Raw genomic sequence first — 17782 nt, 5'->3', positions numbered from 1 at the left:
CCCACCGTTGTATTTATGTACACGCTACAGTACACACAATGAGCCTGCAACAACTTTTGTAGCAAAGTTATGCACAAGTTCTCAGGTTACACCTTTTACCTCATACATTCTGATTCCCCATAAAAAACTAGTCTAGAAAAACCATATGAGAATTCCTACCTCTCCAAGTGGCACCTATCTCAATTATACCCTGGTCTATATGTAATTTAAGTAAATAACATATTAACTTTCCAATGTCGTGTATTGTATTGTATAAATATTATGTAGGCCTATTATGCGCCTATTCAGTGCAAATTCTTCAGTAGCCTAGGAGAGGGTCTTACAACAGATTCTGCATGCGCCTAACTTCACGTAAATGAGGCATAGGCCTAGACGGACTGCTGCGGGTTGCTGGACCCACAATCTAGGACAAGGCACCAGACTACTGAAAAGACCTCTTGGTCCGACCTAGCCCAGGCTTAGTTAGAGGGAGCCTAGACCTACGAACGTCCCCCCGTTTGTTTGTATGTTTGTTTATTAAGTTTTTTCCACACAGAAAATATATAATATAAACAATACAGTATTGGTTATAAACAATTTAAAACGGAGTAAAAAATGGAGAAAATAAGTAGATAAAACTGTGTGGACGGGGACCAAAATAAGTTTGATAACAAACTTTACGGCCTAATCACCGGCCAAAAATCAAAGTTACAAAAAGAAACATAAAAACTAGAATATAAACAATGAAGTAAATACATCAAAGTGGCATATTATAAATAGCATAATAAATTAGAGATACAGGATCTAGTCTAGGGAATACAGATATGCTGCATGCAAGTATTAAGTATATTTTTTCTTTGTTTTATTTACTTATTTGTTAATAAAAAGATATAAGTAAAGTAAACTAAGTTTTCTTTTATTTTACTGGAATACAGCATACCTGTTGCCCGTAGCAACAGCAGAAGAGAAAACTAGACTAAGCCTTCTCCTGCTCGCCTTTCTAAATTCACATTGGTCACACAGTGTGTAGTGTGATGTTTTTTGGTAGACGACATTAATTATACATGACGTCACCTATACAAGCTACGCCCCCTCGTCTGAACCCGTTGTATTTAGCAACTACCCCTTTGGCATTGGTCATATAAAGAAACTTATGTGCGATAGAGAGATTTAGCGAATATCGTTTACAGGCGGTCACGTGACCTAACTTGTGTATACTTGAAAAACATTACAGTGCGATAGCATAGGAAAAATAATACTATGGTTGCGAAAACAACCCCACTGTTAACGTTAGAAGTAAATTGATAGGCATTGAAAGGCAATCCGGTTGTTCAAAATAGTGTTTATTTACTTATTCTAGCGTTCTCTTTTGATTTTATGCTCTGAAATTTAAGTGATCCTTCAAAACCTTAGCTGGTACTGACATCGAAGCGTAGTTAGTGGGTAGAAGACCATCATGCATGCCTAACCCTGCAGTAGATGTGCAGGGCCTAGGCTTAACATTTGTCAAAAAATAGCAATGTTTTCGCCCATTATCCTTTACAGCATTAGCAAACCATTAAAGGCTAAATTCCTAATTTCAATTTCAAATCAATTTGGTATAGTTTACTTGAAATTATGATGATCTTTACAGTAATAAACATTGGTGGCTGCGATATAAATCTCCATGTAAAACACCGCTGTGTCATTGGATTGTATATATTTAACAGCCGATTTAGGTCACGTGACTCGCATCGCTAAATCCCTCTATTACCAACCCCTTCATAAAATTCCTCCGTGAAGATACTGATTTGAATGGTAGTTGGAATGCGTACTCATGGTGAACATTTACACCTCTAATTTACAGAAGCATTTTAACACATTCCTTACATAGTAATTTCTCCATGACAACACAGTGGCCAACAATGTTAGATTAGGAAAATTAGCTGATATAAAATTTGCAGATAGTGGGTCTTTAATAATTATTGAAATATCATTTATGTGTTTCAATTTTAAGTATTTACTTTAAAGATATATATAACCATATTAACTTGTTTTTAAAAATCATATTTATAAGATTTATTTTTTTGCTGTTTATAAAAATAATAAAACAATTACAATTTTCCTTATTTGTCCAATTCCAAATATTTGAAATTTGAAATGTTGGCTTGGCCATTAAGACCAGAGACTGCTACACGGCAACGCCGGTTCCCTGATATCACAAATTTGCAGATAGTGGGTTTTTAATAATTCATTTGTGTCTTCTAAATTTGAAGTATTTACATTAAAAGTGTTTATAACCATATTATTGATTTGTTTTTTAAAATCACATTTATGAAAAAAAAAATCTTTTTTATAGTAAAATAAAATAAAAATTATCCTATTTTTCCAATTCCAAATATTTGAAATTGAAAATATTGACTGGGCCCTAGAGAACAGCGACTGCCTACGGCAATGTCAGCTCCCTGATATCACGGATACATTGTCCCTTATCGCTGTGCCTTGTTACCTGTGTAAGCCAACAAACACTCTGGATAGAAAAAAAGTACCCACGATATTCTAAAAACGAACTTTATTTCGAGTGAAAAACTCAAAATTCCGTCATTGCGTATTTGCAAAATTAACTTCGAATACGACTAAATAACGCGCACCATGACTAACTTAACAATCAGTTTTCTTTTTTAATTGTATGAAATAATTATTATGATTGAACTTTAAATGGTCATCATCATCATCCGACCTTATGAAATGTGTTTGGTGGTGTTAAATTTTGTATCACTGCATTACATCCTTAGAATTGTTGCACATTGTACAATATCACATTTTTGCTATTACATAGATCTATCCGACTCCTTACTTTCTTGTATTGGACCGAATGCACAGGCTACGTCTCTTAAAAATTCAATAAACAATTCATGTGCAAAAAATTAAACACTCTTCACTTACTATTAAGTTTTACTAATTTTAATGTGTTTACATTTTACATTTCATGCTTTATCAGAAAATACAAGAGAAGGTAATGTATCAGATAAGTCGGTAATGAAGAGTGAAACCAAGACCAGACAAGAAGATGAAGATAAAAACATTGGAGACAAATCTTCTATAGGTAGTATTTAAACATTATTATTTGACATAAAAAAAATATATTTATGAGAACAGTGTCTTTTGTCTTGCAAATAATAAAAATAGTAAAATAAACTAAAAAAATGAAATGTATAATTATAACGATGTGGGTTACCCACATCTCTATAGTTGCTGTTACATATGAACTTCAATTTAGAGACACAATAAAGAATCATAAATAGTGTACATTTTCCTACATTTCAAATAGTTGGGAAGTGAAAGTAGATAAACATGATTTTGAGTAAACAGCCTTCTAAAGTTATTTGTGAATACAATATATTTTTTACCCAAGATTACATGTACAGTTTAATTTATCCTTTCATTTTCCCTTCCTTAAATTTTGAGGCAACCAAGACCTCTGATGTCATAGTATTCAACTTTACAGAATAAAATACAGTGATTGATAACATCGAAGCTTTTGATAAGCTTTTTAATATGATTTTTTTAATTATTATTATTTTCAAATAATTTAGTCACATTATCTATAACGTCAATAAGGGCATGGCAGGTTGAATGATATTTACGAAAACCGTGCCGGTGTAGATTTAAAATTAGTTAAAGTAATAATATTAAGTCTGGAATATTCTAATTTTTCAACAATTTGAAAGTATTGAGAGTAGAGTAATTGGTCTATAATATGAAAAATTATCTTGATCACCTTTCTTGAAAATTGGAATGATCTAGCTACTTTAATATAATTAGGCACAATACTAGTCAAAAAAGAAGTGTTGATAACATACGTAAGATGGTTATTATTTTAATAAAATTTGAATGAAATAAAAATCACCAATAAGACTAGCGGAAGTAGTTTGATAACGTCGATATATCACATCTCCCTTTTTATATTTTTAAAAGATGTTTTACTATGAAGGGTTTTCGCCTGTATATCATAACTCTAAAAACAGCATAATAAATTAGAGTTGTAATCACTTTATTCATCATTTTGTTTTGAAAGTAATTTAGTTTGTTTCCAACCTGTATTTGTCCTGACTCCAACTTTTTTGCATTGCTTTTTTACTCTGTTAGTGTTTTTTGCTTTTGGCTTTAGCAGTTTTTGAGCAGTGGGTAAAGTGGGTCTTATTCGTCTGCTAACAATTCTTTATCCGGTTGACCCAACAACTTCATCTCTATGAATATTTCTAAGGTTCAATAGTGCCAAGTAGAGGTCTGAATTTGACACTATACATTTCCTTGTTAGGGGTTTATGCAATACCGACTGCTTTTTCTGTCATGCCATTTGACCTAGGGTGCGCTTAGTAAAGATGTTATGTGTTTAAACAGGCAAATACCAGTTCTAGAAAATTTCTTGAATTTGTAACCCTGAAATGGTGGACCGTTATCGGATATAACTCTTAGTGGAATTCTATTAACAACAAAAACATTTAAAAAAAAATAAATTACCATTCCACCCGTTACATCCTTGTTGGGTTTCTTAAATTCAAAATACTCTGAATAATAATCTACACCAATAATATACTTGCTACCACAGCAATCAAATAAATCAAGACCATTTTGCAGTCCATCCTTTGGCACTGCATGCGGCAAAAGTAGTTCTTTTTGCTGCTGCTGTCTGTGTGTTAAGTACACGTCACACTAGGATGTTCTGTCTAATTGACCATTTATATTTGCCCAAAAACACCATATCTCGGGCTAGAGTTTGGTCTTGACCATACCTGGATGACCTTGGTGCAACAATTCCATTTCTTTTCTCATATTACTAGGGATAACTATCATTTAATACTCGGAGTTCTTCTTTATAGACGAATTATGGTTTTATGCTTTCCTCAGTTAATGACTTTGTTTAGGCTAACTGTTAATTATTGTTTCTTTTAACCTTGACAGTGTTGTGTCTTTCATTGTTTCGCGTTTTATTTGTTCGAGTCCCATATCGCGTAGTGTTTTCTATTTCTCACAACGTATGTTTAATACCAGGTACGCTGCATGTTTTGCAGTAAGTGATAGATATTTTTATGGGTGCGCTGTCTAAATTGTTTTTTTTTATTATTGTTAAACAACCTGTATAGGCCTATTGAGAACAGGGTAATTCGTTGATAAAGAATTGTTGATAAGGAGTGGTCAGGATGTAAGTTAATGCGATAAAATATGTGTAAAAGGATAAGATATCATTGCAGATATTATGATGATTGGAGTTCTGTTACTCGAGCTGAAGTTTTAGGCTAATAGTTTTGTAATGACTAAAGACTTCAATCTCGTAGACATTATTCAATTTCATACATGGAACGCTTAAAAAATGATCGAGCGAAAGTTATTACAGCTATTAAACAAGCAAAGAAAGATTACCACGCTTCCACTTCTGAGACACTAAACTCACCAAATAATAATGCAAAAAAGTGGTGGGCTACTGCCAATAAGTTATGTCAGATTAAACCAAATGCATTTCTTCCACCACTATTGGTTGGAAATGATCTAATCCTAGAAAATGTTGAATAGGCTGAAGTGTTTAATAATTATTTTATATACCAGTCCGCATTACTAAATTATAATCAAAGACCGTCTGATTTCTGTTATAAAACTAATAAAAGAATTGGTGAAATTGCAGTGACATCTGACCAAGTTCTTTATTATATAAATTCTTTAGGTATAAATAAAGCAACAGGACCAGGTGGAATTCATAGTGTTATTATAAGAGAGGCAGCTAGTATAATTAGTCCACATCTTACTAAACTCTTTAATTTTTGTCTCTATCATGGAGAAAAGGAAAGCAAACCACTTGTTCAAAATTATCGTCCTATTTCTGTTGTATCACACATAGCAAAAAATATTTGAAAAAGTAGTGTTTGATGTTGACTATGATTATTTTAAATTAAACAGTTTTATTTCCCTATTTCAATCTGTTTTACACCTGGCGATTCTACTGTAAATTAATTTGTTTACTTAAATAACGCATTCCACAAAGCTTTGGATAAAAAAAAAAGAATTCTGTTCAATTTTTCTTGATATATCCAAAGCTTTTGATAAGGCGTAACATAATGGTGTACTGTTCAAGTTAAGACAGTATGCTGTTACAGTTAATTTATATAAATGGTTTTTAAGTTATCTTTCTAATCGACAGCAACGTGCAGTTATCCAAGGCGTTTGTAGTCAATGGAGAAATAACATTGCAGGTGTTTCACAAGGATCAGTCTTGGGTCCATTTTTATTCTTAGTTTATATAAATTATATTTTGGACCATTTGAAATGTAATATAAGCTTGTATGCTAACGATACATGCTTATGTGAAGTTGGTCATGATAGAAATAACATTGCAATTAGATTAAATAACGATTTAAAAACTATTTCTGAATGGGCTGAAAGGTGGAAGGTAAACTTTAATGCTGATAAAACCAAGGCAGTTCTGTTTTCAAGAAGTCTGATGCAAACACAGATTGATTTACGTTTATTCTTTGAAAATCATGAAATTAATTTTGTAAAATATTATCAACACTTAGGCGTAATATTTAGTTATGAGTTATCGTGGAATAGGCATATACAATTAATATTAAATAAAGCCACTCCATCATTAAATATGATGAAACGTGTAAAAAATTGTTATCACGACCAACTTTAGTAAAAATTTATATCACTTGTATTCGACCACTGTTAGAATATGCTTCCTCTGTGTGGGATAATATGACCTTTAGCCTAGCTTCAGATCTAGAAAATCTTCAAATGTGTTTTGCAAGAATCTGTACAGGTGCATGGAGGCATACCAGTCATACAGCACTATGTACTGAACTTGGTTGGCCAATCCTCCAGAGTAAGGCGAAGTTATTTTAAACAGTGTTTATCATACAAAATAAGAAATAATCAAACGCCGCAGTATTTATTGTCTATGTTTAATTTTCTTGAAAATGCTGAAGTATATAATTTACATGGAATAAGAAATTTGAAACTCCCACTTTGCAGAACTGAATTATATAATTCATCATTTATATGCTCTGTTACCTCTGTTTGGAACACCTTTAATAATGAAATAAAACATTCTCCATCAATTTCTGTGTTTAAAAATTATTTAAAGATTTTCCAACTAAAATAAGATATTATGATACTGGGTCTGAAAAAAATAATGAAATACATACAAGAATAAAACTTGGTTTTAGCAGCCTTAATTTTCATTTACATTCTTATGGTTTGAAGGCTGATCCTATTTGTGCTTGTGGAAATGGTATAGAAACCCCTTTCCATTATTTTATAATGTGTCCCCTTTTTGTTACTCAAAGAAATAAGTTGCTCAATGTAATCCAAAATCTTTTTCCAACTATCTTTGCTGATTTCTCGTTTGTAAGAAATATTGCTCAGAATTTCTTATTTAATTTATTAATTTTTGGTTCCCAGAATCTTACAAATGATGAAAATTGTGTTCTGTTTAACAAGGTTCAGATGTATATTTTAGATACTGGACGTTTTGAATCTTAGTTGTCCATTAAAAAATGTACTGTCTGTAATAATCTAAAAAAAAAAATTCAATCCCATATTTTTAGTAAATTATTGTTCTATATTTGACCTTTAAATTTAATGATAATAAACTAAATGTTTATTGTGAAATTTTTGCTGATTAGTTTCATTCATTTAATTCAAAGAGCTTGATCATCAGGTTTATATTGAATTTTTATTTGTCAGACAGTGTATTTTTTTGTTTTAATTAAATTTCAACTTTTCCTTTTGTGCCAAGTGATATTGTATTTGTTATTTATATTGTTTTTAATTCTTAAAACAAACTTTAGTCGTAGTTCGAGCTAAAACTTAAAAATTACGTCATTTCGTATTCTTAAAACGAACTTCGACTAGCACTACGACTAAATGACGCGAACCTCGCCTAAAATTATACCTCCGCAGGCCGATTTTTTTAGTCAGCATAGGGTCAGGCTAAATCGCCGACTTGAAATATTTACCCCAATGAAAACTTGCTTTTTGTAACTTACGATAAAGTGAAATAAATAAAAACGATTGTATAAGTAGGTCTGATGTATCTTCACTGTGTTCAAGAAAAGGGACATTACGTTTAGCTTCCAAAAGGCGAAATTAGCATGTTTTGCTAGCCACATGAAACAGTTCCTGGTTTGCACGAAATCCTCTCGCGTTGCGGTCACGTAGATTAACCGTAACAACAACAAAGATGTCGCCACCCTCGCTCGACCTCAAATATAATAGTTCTCCAAAGAAAGCAAACCTTTAGTGACAGTTCAAATTCTCTATCGTTTGATGTTAACGACTAATATAGTTATTATTATACAATATTAGAGAGGCGAATAATGGTCAATTATGAATTATGAAGAAATATGTTTTTGAAAGACAGACTGCAGTTTAATATTCTTCAGCGTTACCGGATCTAAAAAATTTCGTCTGCTATTAAAATTAGCTCTTTTTATTAGTTAGTTTGATAGTTGTTACTTGCCAGTCGTCTTCAGCTGAACTACAACTAGGACTTGATTTAGTCGTAGTTAGAACTTCTACTACGTTGTTTGTGAATACAAATTGAAGTTGAAGTTGCAACTAAGACTAAATGAAGTTCTAGTTCGAAGTTCGATACGGGGGTTAGGCTCATTTTTAAAGGATTTCGAATTTAGGATGTGTCAGTCCACTTCTGGGCGTATCCCTCCGCTAAATTTTTCCATCTTTCTCTGTCCTTGTCTACACAGCTGCCCTCCTGAGAAAAGGAATTAAGTAAATTTTGTTTAAATTGAGATTTGTTGGCTTACGGGACTCCTGAATGTCTATTCTATCACCTTAGTTCATCAAAATTCCAAAAGAATGTTTGAAGAAATATGAAATTTTATTTTAAAATTGAGCATTGTTAACAAATTTCACTAAAAATACTACAAGAAAAAGCATTATGTGTATTGAACGCTTGACTTCACGCAGGACAGATAGTAAGTAACCAATCAGATGCTAGTATAACGAATATCTAATTAACTAGCTTGGAATAAGATAGTATAATACATACTCCAAGTATCGAAATGCACGCCAGCGTGTCGGGATTCAATATTTCGACATTTATTATGTCATTATTTTTTTTTTGGTAGTATCTTTGTTTCTTCCTTATCCATTATTTGTATTTGTAAGTACCGTAGTTCTTGTTTGATTTTATGATCTGATACCATATGTTGAAGTTACTTATACGGCTTCGTGGAAGAACACCTCCTTGGTGAACGAGCTTCCGTTGTAAAAGAAAGATCTTATTATTATTATATTATTATCATCAGGAATGAAAAATCATTCCTATTTGCAAGCTTATATGCACAAGTACCAAAAGTTTTTAACCAATCATTACATTACCCCTAGTAGGTGACATAGTTATGAATAAACTACAGATCAAAGCATTCTTACCCTACTGATCAAAGCTACCTGCAAGAACAAAGAAAGCTCCTTTGAAGCTTTCAGCCCATTTTTAAGCAATGGCTGTAGCCTACGTATAGCAAACACTTCTTTAAACAATAGTATAGACAATTTTGCGAACTGTCAATAATGTTTGTATTAGAAAATATTAGACCTAATTTATTACGAACATTACAGGCTACATTATCATTTTCAATTATACCTTGTAAACCTAAAACATATTGGAATGCCTCACAATTTTAATAGGTCTTAGAGGTGGAATATTATCAAAATCCTTATGCCTTTGTATTCAGCCTCAGTTAGTTCTTTTCTATTAAACATTGTTCGAAGGATTGTAAGAAGAATTGTAAGAAGTTAAGCTATGTGGTTAATGAACAGGTAGACAATTTCTTAAATTTAGTTGGATCAGAGAACAAGCTGGTCAGAGATGTAATATAATCAGATTTCTTCATTATCGCAACACCATTTCATTTATCAGGTCTAAGAATTACATATTTATTGCGTAGGATTTTTAAAGTACGTTTGGCATCACAATTTAATTAAAAAAAAAGTTACTTGTCTTGCCACGAATTGAGTTCTTAATCTTTTTACGTTTAATAAATTATTTAGTTAGAGCATCAATCATTATGAAGTTGTTCCCAGATTGATTCTGCGGAAACAAACATGTCAGAATCCTTAGGTCGTGTTGCTAATACATTACGGATATCAAATGTTAAGACAGTTTCCTCTTCCTTAGATAATGTTTTCGCCAGGTTAGAATCCTCAACAGATAATGTATAGTTAGTAATTGCTTTATTTCAAGAATAAGTGAATTACCTGCGTATATTATTACGTTCAACTATTAATTCTACGATATTTGTTTCATTTTTTTTCGGAATGGCGCAAGTTACAGTGCAAATATTTTTAGAAGTCTTTTGGAAGAGCAAGTACAATATCATAGTAAATAAAAACTTTTAAAGTATTTTGTATACGATTGTATTATCTATGATGTTTCATTATAATAACCCTACATAAAGTCGTATTGTTATGTGTTGTAGCATCGCATATTTATTTCATATAATTAATTATTCATCAAGATTGTATTCTGCAAATACTTTTTACTATTGTAAAAATAATAGTTGGAATGTAATAATGATGATGATTATGATTATGACAAAGACAATGATAAAGTTGATGATGAGAAGGAAGAGATTAAAAAATATGATAGGCTAGTTACCGAACCATTATTAAATAATTCTGTAACATATTTTAACAAACCTAACAGGATAAAAATAGTTCAAAGCTACCATCCCCAACCCCAGTACTCGCTCCTTAACTATTAACGCCCCAACCACACACCGCAATTTCCTCATGTACACAATTAAATCCAGCATTTTATAATGTTAACATAATTATACTACCTCCTAATTTTTGCACTCAGTTTTTTGGATTTTATACCTATACTTGAGTTTTAAAACATTACATAAAAGATTTTGCGGCATTCCACTATTTTAATATCTTTTAATATTAATATTCACTTTTTAGCAACATTTTAATAAAACATATGTTATAAATATATCGAATAAATTTCATATGATTACATTTCAATAAATTAATTATTTATGTATTTGTATAAATAATTTTTGCAGATAATGCCCGATTTCAAGAGTATGTATCCACATTTATAGTGTTTAAAATAATTTGAAGTTATTATGTACTTTTCTTTGGAAAAACCCAAACGTGTTTTGCTTATTTACTCAAAACTATCATTTTGTTACTTAATGCCTTTTCTCAGAGGAGGGCAGTACAGACATCCACCTTGGAGTGTTTGCCTTTATGTCGTCCATCCATCTTCTCTTTGGTCGTCCCCTTTTCCATTTTTTCCTCCCTTGGTTGTATACCATGTTGTGACCCTCAACGTCCATCTGTTGTCTTGCAACCTTGTCAAATAACCAGCCCATTTCCACTGGTTTTTGCAATGTAGGTAAATATATCATTTCTTCATGATATTTCTCTTATAACCTTGCAAGGTATCCTGTCTAAAACAGTTATGTTCAGCATATTTCTTTCCATGCTGTGCTGTGTTGGTGAGTTCCCATGTTTGTGAGCCATAAGGGAGCACGGGAATAATGCATTGGTTAAAAACTGTTTTGCGGAGACTCAATGGGATTTTCTGATTGCATAAAATATATCTGTATCTCCTAAAATTTTTTCGAACCCGCATTAATTCTTTCCGAAATAGCTTCATTTTGGTCAGTTAAGTTGATAGTCAGACCTAAGTATTTATACTTTTTTACTTTTTTAATGCTAGTTCCTTCTACATTTATCATTTTATCTGTGTCAAAAATTCATCATGAATTTAGTCTTTTCTTTATGTAACTTCAACCCCTCTTCATTTATTATGTTCAGCTGTTCTTCCATCTTTTCAAAAAAGTTGGTTACAAGTGCAATGTTATCTGCATATCTGAGATCTGAGAGATATTCTTTGTAATGTGAGGTGTACTTTTTCGGACTGAAACATTTTTGAGTAATAATTTGCACATATATCTTTGATTTCTGATCTGTTGTTTTGTAACTTCTTTATTTTCTTTTTTCGTAGCTACTAATCTCGACTTACATGCTGTAGCCTTTTCTGCTTCATTTGGGCCTTTGCCTGTCTCTATAAATTTTTATTTTTTTATTTTTGCAGTTTTTTTTTACTCTTCCTTTCTTTCTTCTTTCGTTTCTTTCCGATGCTTTTCCTGATTCGATCTAATTCCTCACTTCGCGTTAAAATTGTCCAGCACAAAAAGGTAATTGCTTTTATTTTTCGCAATTGCTTGTTGTATTGTGTCATAAAATATGTTAACTTCTATGTCGCCATGGCTTGTTGTAGAGACGTAGACTTTAAGAATGATGATTTTGGTTTCGTTTTTTGGTAGTACTTGCATGCTGATTATTCTGATTGAATGTGGTGTGAATCCAATTACTGAGGTCTTTGTATCCTTGTAAATGAGAAATTCACAATTTTCGTCCTCCTTTTCGTTTTGTTTTAGCCAGACCTATTACTTGCCATTTAAAACTGCATCGTTCAAGTTCTTCTAACATATAATCAACATCATCGTATTCTTTCAGTGCTCTTACGTTTAAGTGCACAAGTTTAGTATAGTCAAACGGCAACATTTCCCGTCCCGTTTTTGTCATCATCGAATTGTTTACAGAGGTAAGCGACTGTGAATCTCGGTACAAGTCGACACCTTTGCTATGACTAGGCCTAGTTTACCATACATAACGGACTAGTAGCAGACTAGGCTTGATTATAAACAAATACTTTAGGCCAGGATGTGATACAGAATTTTGGAATATTCAGCACTTCAAGGATGGCATTCCAAGGAGAGGAGAGCCTATTCATGAGATAGGACTAGGCCTAGCCTAGTTGGCTAGGTAGCCCTAGGGCCTACCTAGCCTAGTTGGCTAGGTAGCCCTAGGGCCTATACTACTGATGTTTAATATTATAACTAGGCTAGTGCTAGTTCTACGAGGGAGTTATTGGTTCTACTACGGTCATTTCAGCAGCCATGGTTATACATAAGCGTTAAAAAACATGTTTAGCTGGGTAGGCAGTAGGACTTTTGCTAATAAAACTATAAACCCCTTGTAGTGTTTAGATTAACAATTACCTCAAAACGTTTGTCAAATTTAGCCTAGCCTCACCGTGGGGTAAACAGAAAATTCACAGGCCTATTCTAGGCTATTCATACCGGCGGAGGCGATATTGCCACACTTTTGCAATTTCTTGGCCTAGCGCGCTCGCACATAGCAACATCCGATGAAAATGAGTTAAAAAAATTGAATAAAAATAGAAAAAATAAAGTTCCTCACTTTTTATTTTTATTGTTAATTCGTAATAGGCTATTTAAATATGTCATATGTGATTTTCATCCATGCAGCTTTCATATTTTTGGTCCAATGTAAACATTGCAAGGGGTCTATTATAGGACCGCTTATGCTAGGTAGGTAAAATATCTGGCTAAACGACCTATGTAGTGTATCTAGGCATAGTTAGGGCATAAGCCTGTGCCCTAGTACTACTAATTTTTGCAGTTCAGTTAATAAAATGTCTATCAAGTGGGGACTATTAAATCGGCCTGCAGCTGGACTTGTGATAGTTACCTATGATGAAGTCTAGTGTAATAAATATGCATTTTCATGAGTCGTTATACATGTTAAAAATTATTATTGTTAATACTAGTAATAATAAATATATAAATATATAACAACAAAATATATATGAATACATTATTTAATTTTTATATATGTAATATTTATGCCATAACTATATTAAATAATATTAATGCATTATATACAAATTAAAATTAATAAATAATATAAATAAAATATTGACAAATGTAAATACTTATATACATACATATAAGGAAATAAGAAATAAATAAAACAATATAAATATATAAAAAGAAATATATATTACATTAACGTAAAATATTTAAGCATTAACATTTATATATATATATATATATATATATATATATATACATATATATATATTATATTTTTATCTTAAATTAATTTTCATTATGAAACAGGCAGCAAAATTGTAAACCAATAATACTGCAAAGGTATGTAAATCTTCATTAGAAAAATCTATAGTCATTTTCATATTTCACTATTTTTTCACCATCAATAAATAATTTTGCATTTTATACTTTATCATTTCAGTTTAATGAACTGAAAAATATGGCAAATGAAGAAGACATGGGAAGCCTACATTTATAATGTATCTCCAGTTAAACAAAAACAAACACCAATCATTACATCAAAATGCAATTACAGACCACTGCAGAACATTTTCAAGAAACTGTTTTTCTGCTTTAAACTATTGAAAACCAAAGTCCAATGAAGCTGAACGATTTCGGTACCAATATTCTTAAATTCTCAAAAGTTAAAATAAAGCAGTTGGAAGAGATAACATTCCAAATTTTGAAATTTATCGACCAAAAACATTTCTTTGCTTTCAAGTGTAAGCAACACTCAACTCGTAACCATAAAAGCTAAGATTATACAGCTTTCAGGAACCAACACAAGAAATGGGTTAAATATTTTGCAAAATTATTGCTGATTGATCCATCGTGTTTAGTTCAGACAAGTATATGGGAAAATTATATTCACAAAATTAAACACCCGAACTGCAGGCAAAAAATGTTTGAAATGTTCAATAACATGTCAATTTGCAAGTGATAAAAAGTTTTAAAAGTTCGTTTTCTGTAAAAAACCGATTTATAAATAAAATAGAAGCCTTTATTGCTATCTTGTTACAAAATCGTGGATTCAGATTATATAATTTTTAATTACCCTAAATGCTCGAAAAAGCATTTAAGAGTATATTATTACCTTGTGTGTAATTAAACATTTTGGGTTTTAAATACAATGTATACAGTGTTAAGATGAATAAATAACACAATGAATACGCAAGTACTTCCTTTTTTTGTATTGAAGTGTTTCTTTACTATGACATTGTATCTATGATAGGCCTACTGTACTACGGGAATGTGAGATATGTAACATGGGAACGGCATGAAAAGCGCCATACTAGTATTTCATTTTATTAGCGCCGCTCTTGAATAAGCACCACACTGAAGCCTCCAAATATGGTATAAGTGCGGCAGCGCTTATTCAAGCTTTTACAGGATAAATACATTTCTTTATTCCTAAATAAAAAGAAGTCGAATTATGAAAAGTGTAGGCTGTGGCGCCGATACCTCTCATGATTAATGCCCGAAAATGTTTACAAAAACGTAATGCAATAATTACATATTGACTACTATTGTATATCTTATTATTATTATTATTATTATTATTATTATTATTATTATTATTATTATTATTATTATTATTATTATTATTATTATTATTGTTATTGTTATTGTTATTATTATTGTTATTGTTATTATTATTATTATTATTATTATTATTATTGTTATTATTATTATCGAATTTCAGCCGCTCCAAATCACATTCCTTTTCTACCTTCTTCCTTTATTCTTTAAAACTTTTTCGTTTATTCATATTTTTTATTCATAATTTTATACACTACACACATATTCACTCGGTTTAGGCTAGGCTAGGCCTCAGCTATGCCTATAATTACTATATTATTTAAATATACAATTTTAATAGATAGGATTAATTTAACGTTGACGTAGTAATTCATACTTAAAAAATACATTAAATTATATATGTATTAACGTTAACGAATAAATAACAAGATTTAAAACGTGGACTTAATGTCACTACTACAATAATAAGATTAATATTTTTCAATCTTATAATCAATTTTATATAGCTGGAGTTAGTATTGACATAGGCTACTATGGCTAACGACAGGTACGCTTTATCCAATAAAACAGCTTTTTCTATGAATAGAATTACCTGCACGAAACACAAACTCCTGTCGACCAAACCAGTACCGTTACGATTTTAATCGTGCGGAAAATATACTCAATGATAGAGTTGTACTATTTCTCAACACCTCCCCCAACAAAGGATTTAAAATGATTCAATCTCGAATATGTTTTGACTTTGTCTTTGAAATGTTGTCTTTCTTTAGCAATAAGTCTTAATTTTAGCACAGAAATTAAAACAAAAAGCAGAATCATCTACCTGTTGTAAAAACAGACATAACCAAAACCAATTGAACATAGAAATTGTTTAACATAATAAAACCGACATAATTCAATTAATTCGACTTTTTTAAATTGAAAAAGATAACACTAATAATGAAAACGATCATGGTGACTTTGAATTAGGCATAACTAATTATGAAACACATTAATTAAACATATTACGAAATTAGAGAATCTTCCCATTTTTGCCTTTGAAGCTTTATCTGGTGCATTTTTGGCAATGCCTAACTCATACCATGGAGGAATTAGGAACTAATTCCTCCATGCACATACTTACAAAATCCATTCTGAATTTTATCAATATCCATATAATTTGGCATGCCCCATACTTTACTTCCATGTCAATATTAGTAGAATTTTGTACATCAAGCACGATACTATATTGTCTGGTAAGTAAGTTAAATTTGCACTCTAAAAATTCGAGATGGCTATTGTGTTTATTAGCAAGTGTTTTAAGATCGTAGGTATTAACACGTTTTTGCAATCAATACAAGTTAGCATATGATGGCTGATTGTGTTTCTCATTTAACTCAATCCAAACAAATAATATTTTTAAAACTGTGTGCGACTGTGTTTATTAAAATGAATCATCGATCATAGTAGACTTCATTGTAATGAGTGACTTTCGTTGTGTCACTGACGAACTTTCCATTTCCATTTAATGTTCTCTATAATTATTCCATGAATCTCCACCCCTTCAGACTTTGAAGTACCAGAAGTAATATTAGCAAGAGGGGAGGAAGCATTGAAAGTTTTTAATGAGGAGTTAGAGAATGGAAAAGTTACAGTAAACCATGCACGATTAATGGTAGCCGGCAAGGAGGGCGTTGGAAAGACTTGCTTGGTAAACAATCTGCTCGGAAAACCGTAAGTGTCTGCAATATATTTTAATTATAAAATATTACCTTTTGTGGTTCTTTGTGCTTCTTTATAGAATTATGTAATAGTTCAGATGAATATGTATACTAACGATACACATTTATTACACAATATATTAAAACTTTAGCATAGATCGAAGACCTAAATATTTATAAAAACTTATTAGTGGATAGAAATGAGAAGGTATAATACATACTGCAGATATGAAAGTGCACGCCATCATCTGGGATTAAATATTTCGACATTAATTATGTTATCAACAGAAATGAAAAATTATCCATATTTACAAGCTTATAATACAACAAATACAAAAAGTATCTGACTAATAAAAATGTTAATAGGTGACATAATTGTGATGTGAACTAAAGGTCAACTCTACTCATCAAAGCTCCCTACAAAAAAAAAAAAAAAAAAAAAAAAACTCTTTTGATGCTTTAAGCCCATTGTTAAGCAATTGGTGTAGTCTACTAATAGCAAACGCTTCTCTAAACAAAACAGAACAGTTTTTGGAACTCTCAATAATGTTACAGTATTATTAAAAGATATTAAACATAATTTATTACTTTCATTACAGACCACATTTACAAGTATAAATTTTAAACCTGAAGATATTGGAATGCCCCACAATTTTGTAAATTATATAACACCGTCAGATCGTATATAATGTTCTTTAAGTCTATTCATTAAGTTCCTATCTGTCTTCCCAATATAATCTCTATTACAACATAGACATTTAAAATGATAAAAAACAGATTTTAATTGCTAACTAATTGCTAAAGACCAGATGTGTATAAGAGACAGATTCATAATTTTATACACTACACACA

The 17782-nt window shown here is 31.2% G+C and overlaps 1 protein-coding gene across 1 annotated transcript in view; it reads left to right on the top strand.

Moving 5' to 3' along the window:
• LOC117120468 overlaps positions 1-17782 on the top strand; it is a 77036-nt gene that overhangs the window by 51267 nt on the left and 7987 nt on the right. Inside the window, exons 10-11 of the mRNA XM_033265492.1 lie at positions 2960-3064; positions 16778-16943. Of these exons, the coding sequence (XP_033121383.1) occupies positions 2960-3064; positions 16778-16943 (271 nt within the window). The remainder of the gene's footprint in view (positions 1-2959; positions 3065-16777; positions 16944-17782) is intronic.

This window comes from Anneissia japonica, unplaced genomic scaffold (genome assembly GCF_011630105.1).
Source record: "Anneissia japonica isolate Jap-2015-1 unplaced genomic scaffold, ASM1163010v1 scaffold288046_len260376_cov104, whole genome shotgun sequence".
In the NCBI taxonomy this organism is placed as follows: Eukaryota; Metazoa; Echinodermata; class Crinoidea; order Comatulida; family Comatulidae; genus Anneissia; species Anneissia japonica.
Note: the sequence above shows the minus strand (reverse complement) of the source record. Positions and strands in the feature narration are given on the sequence as shown.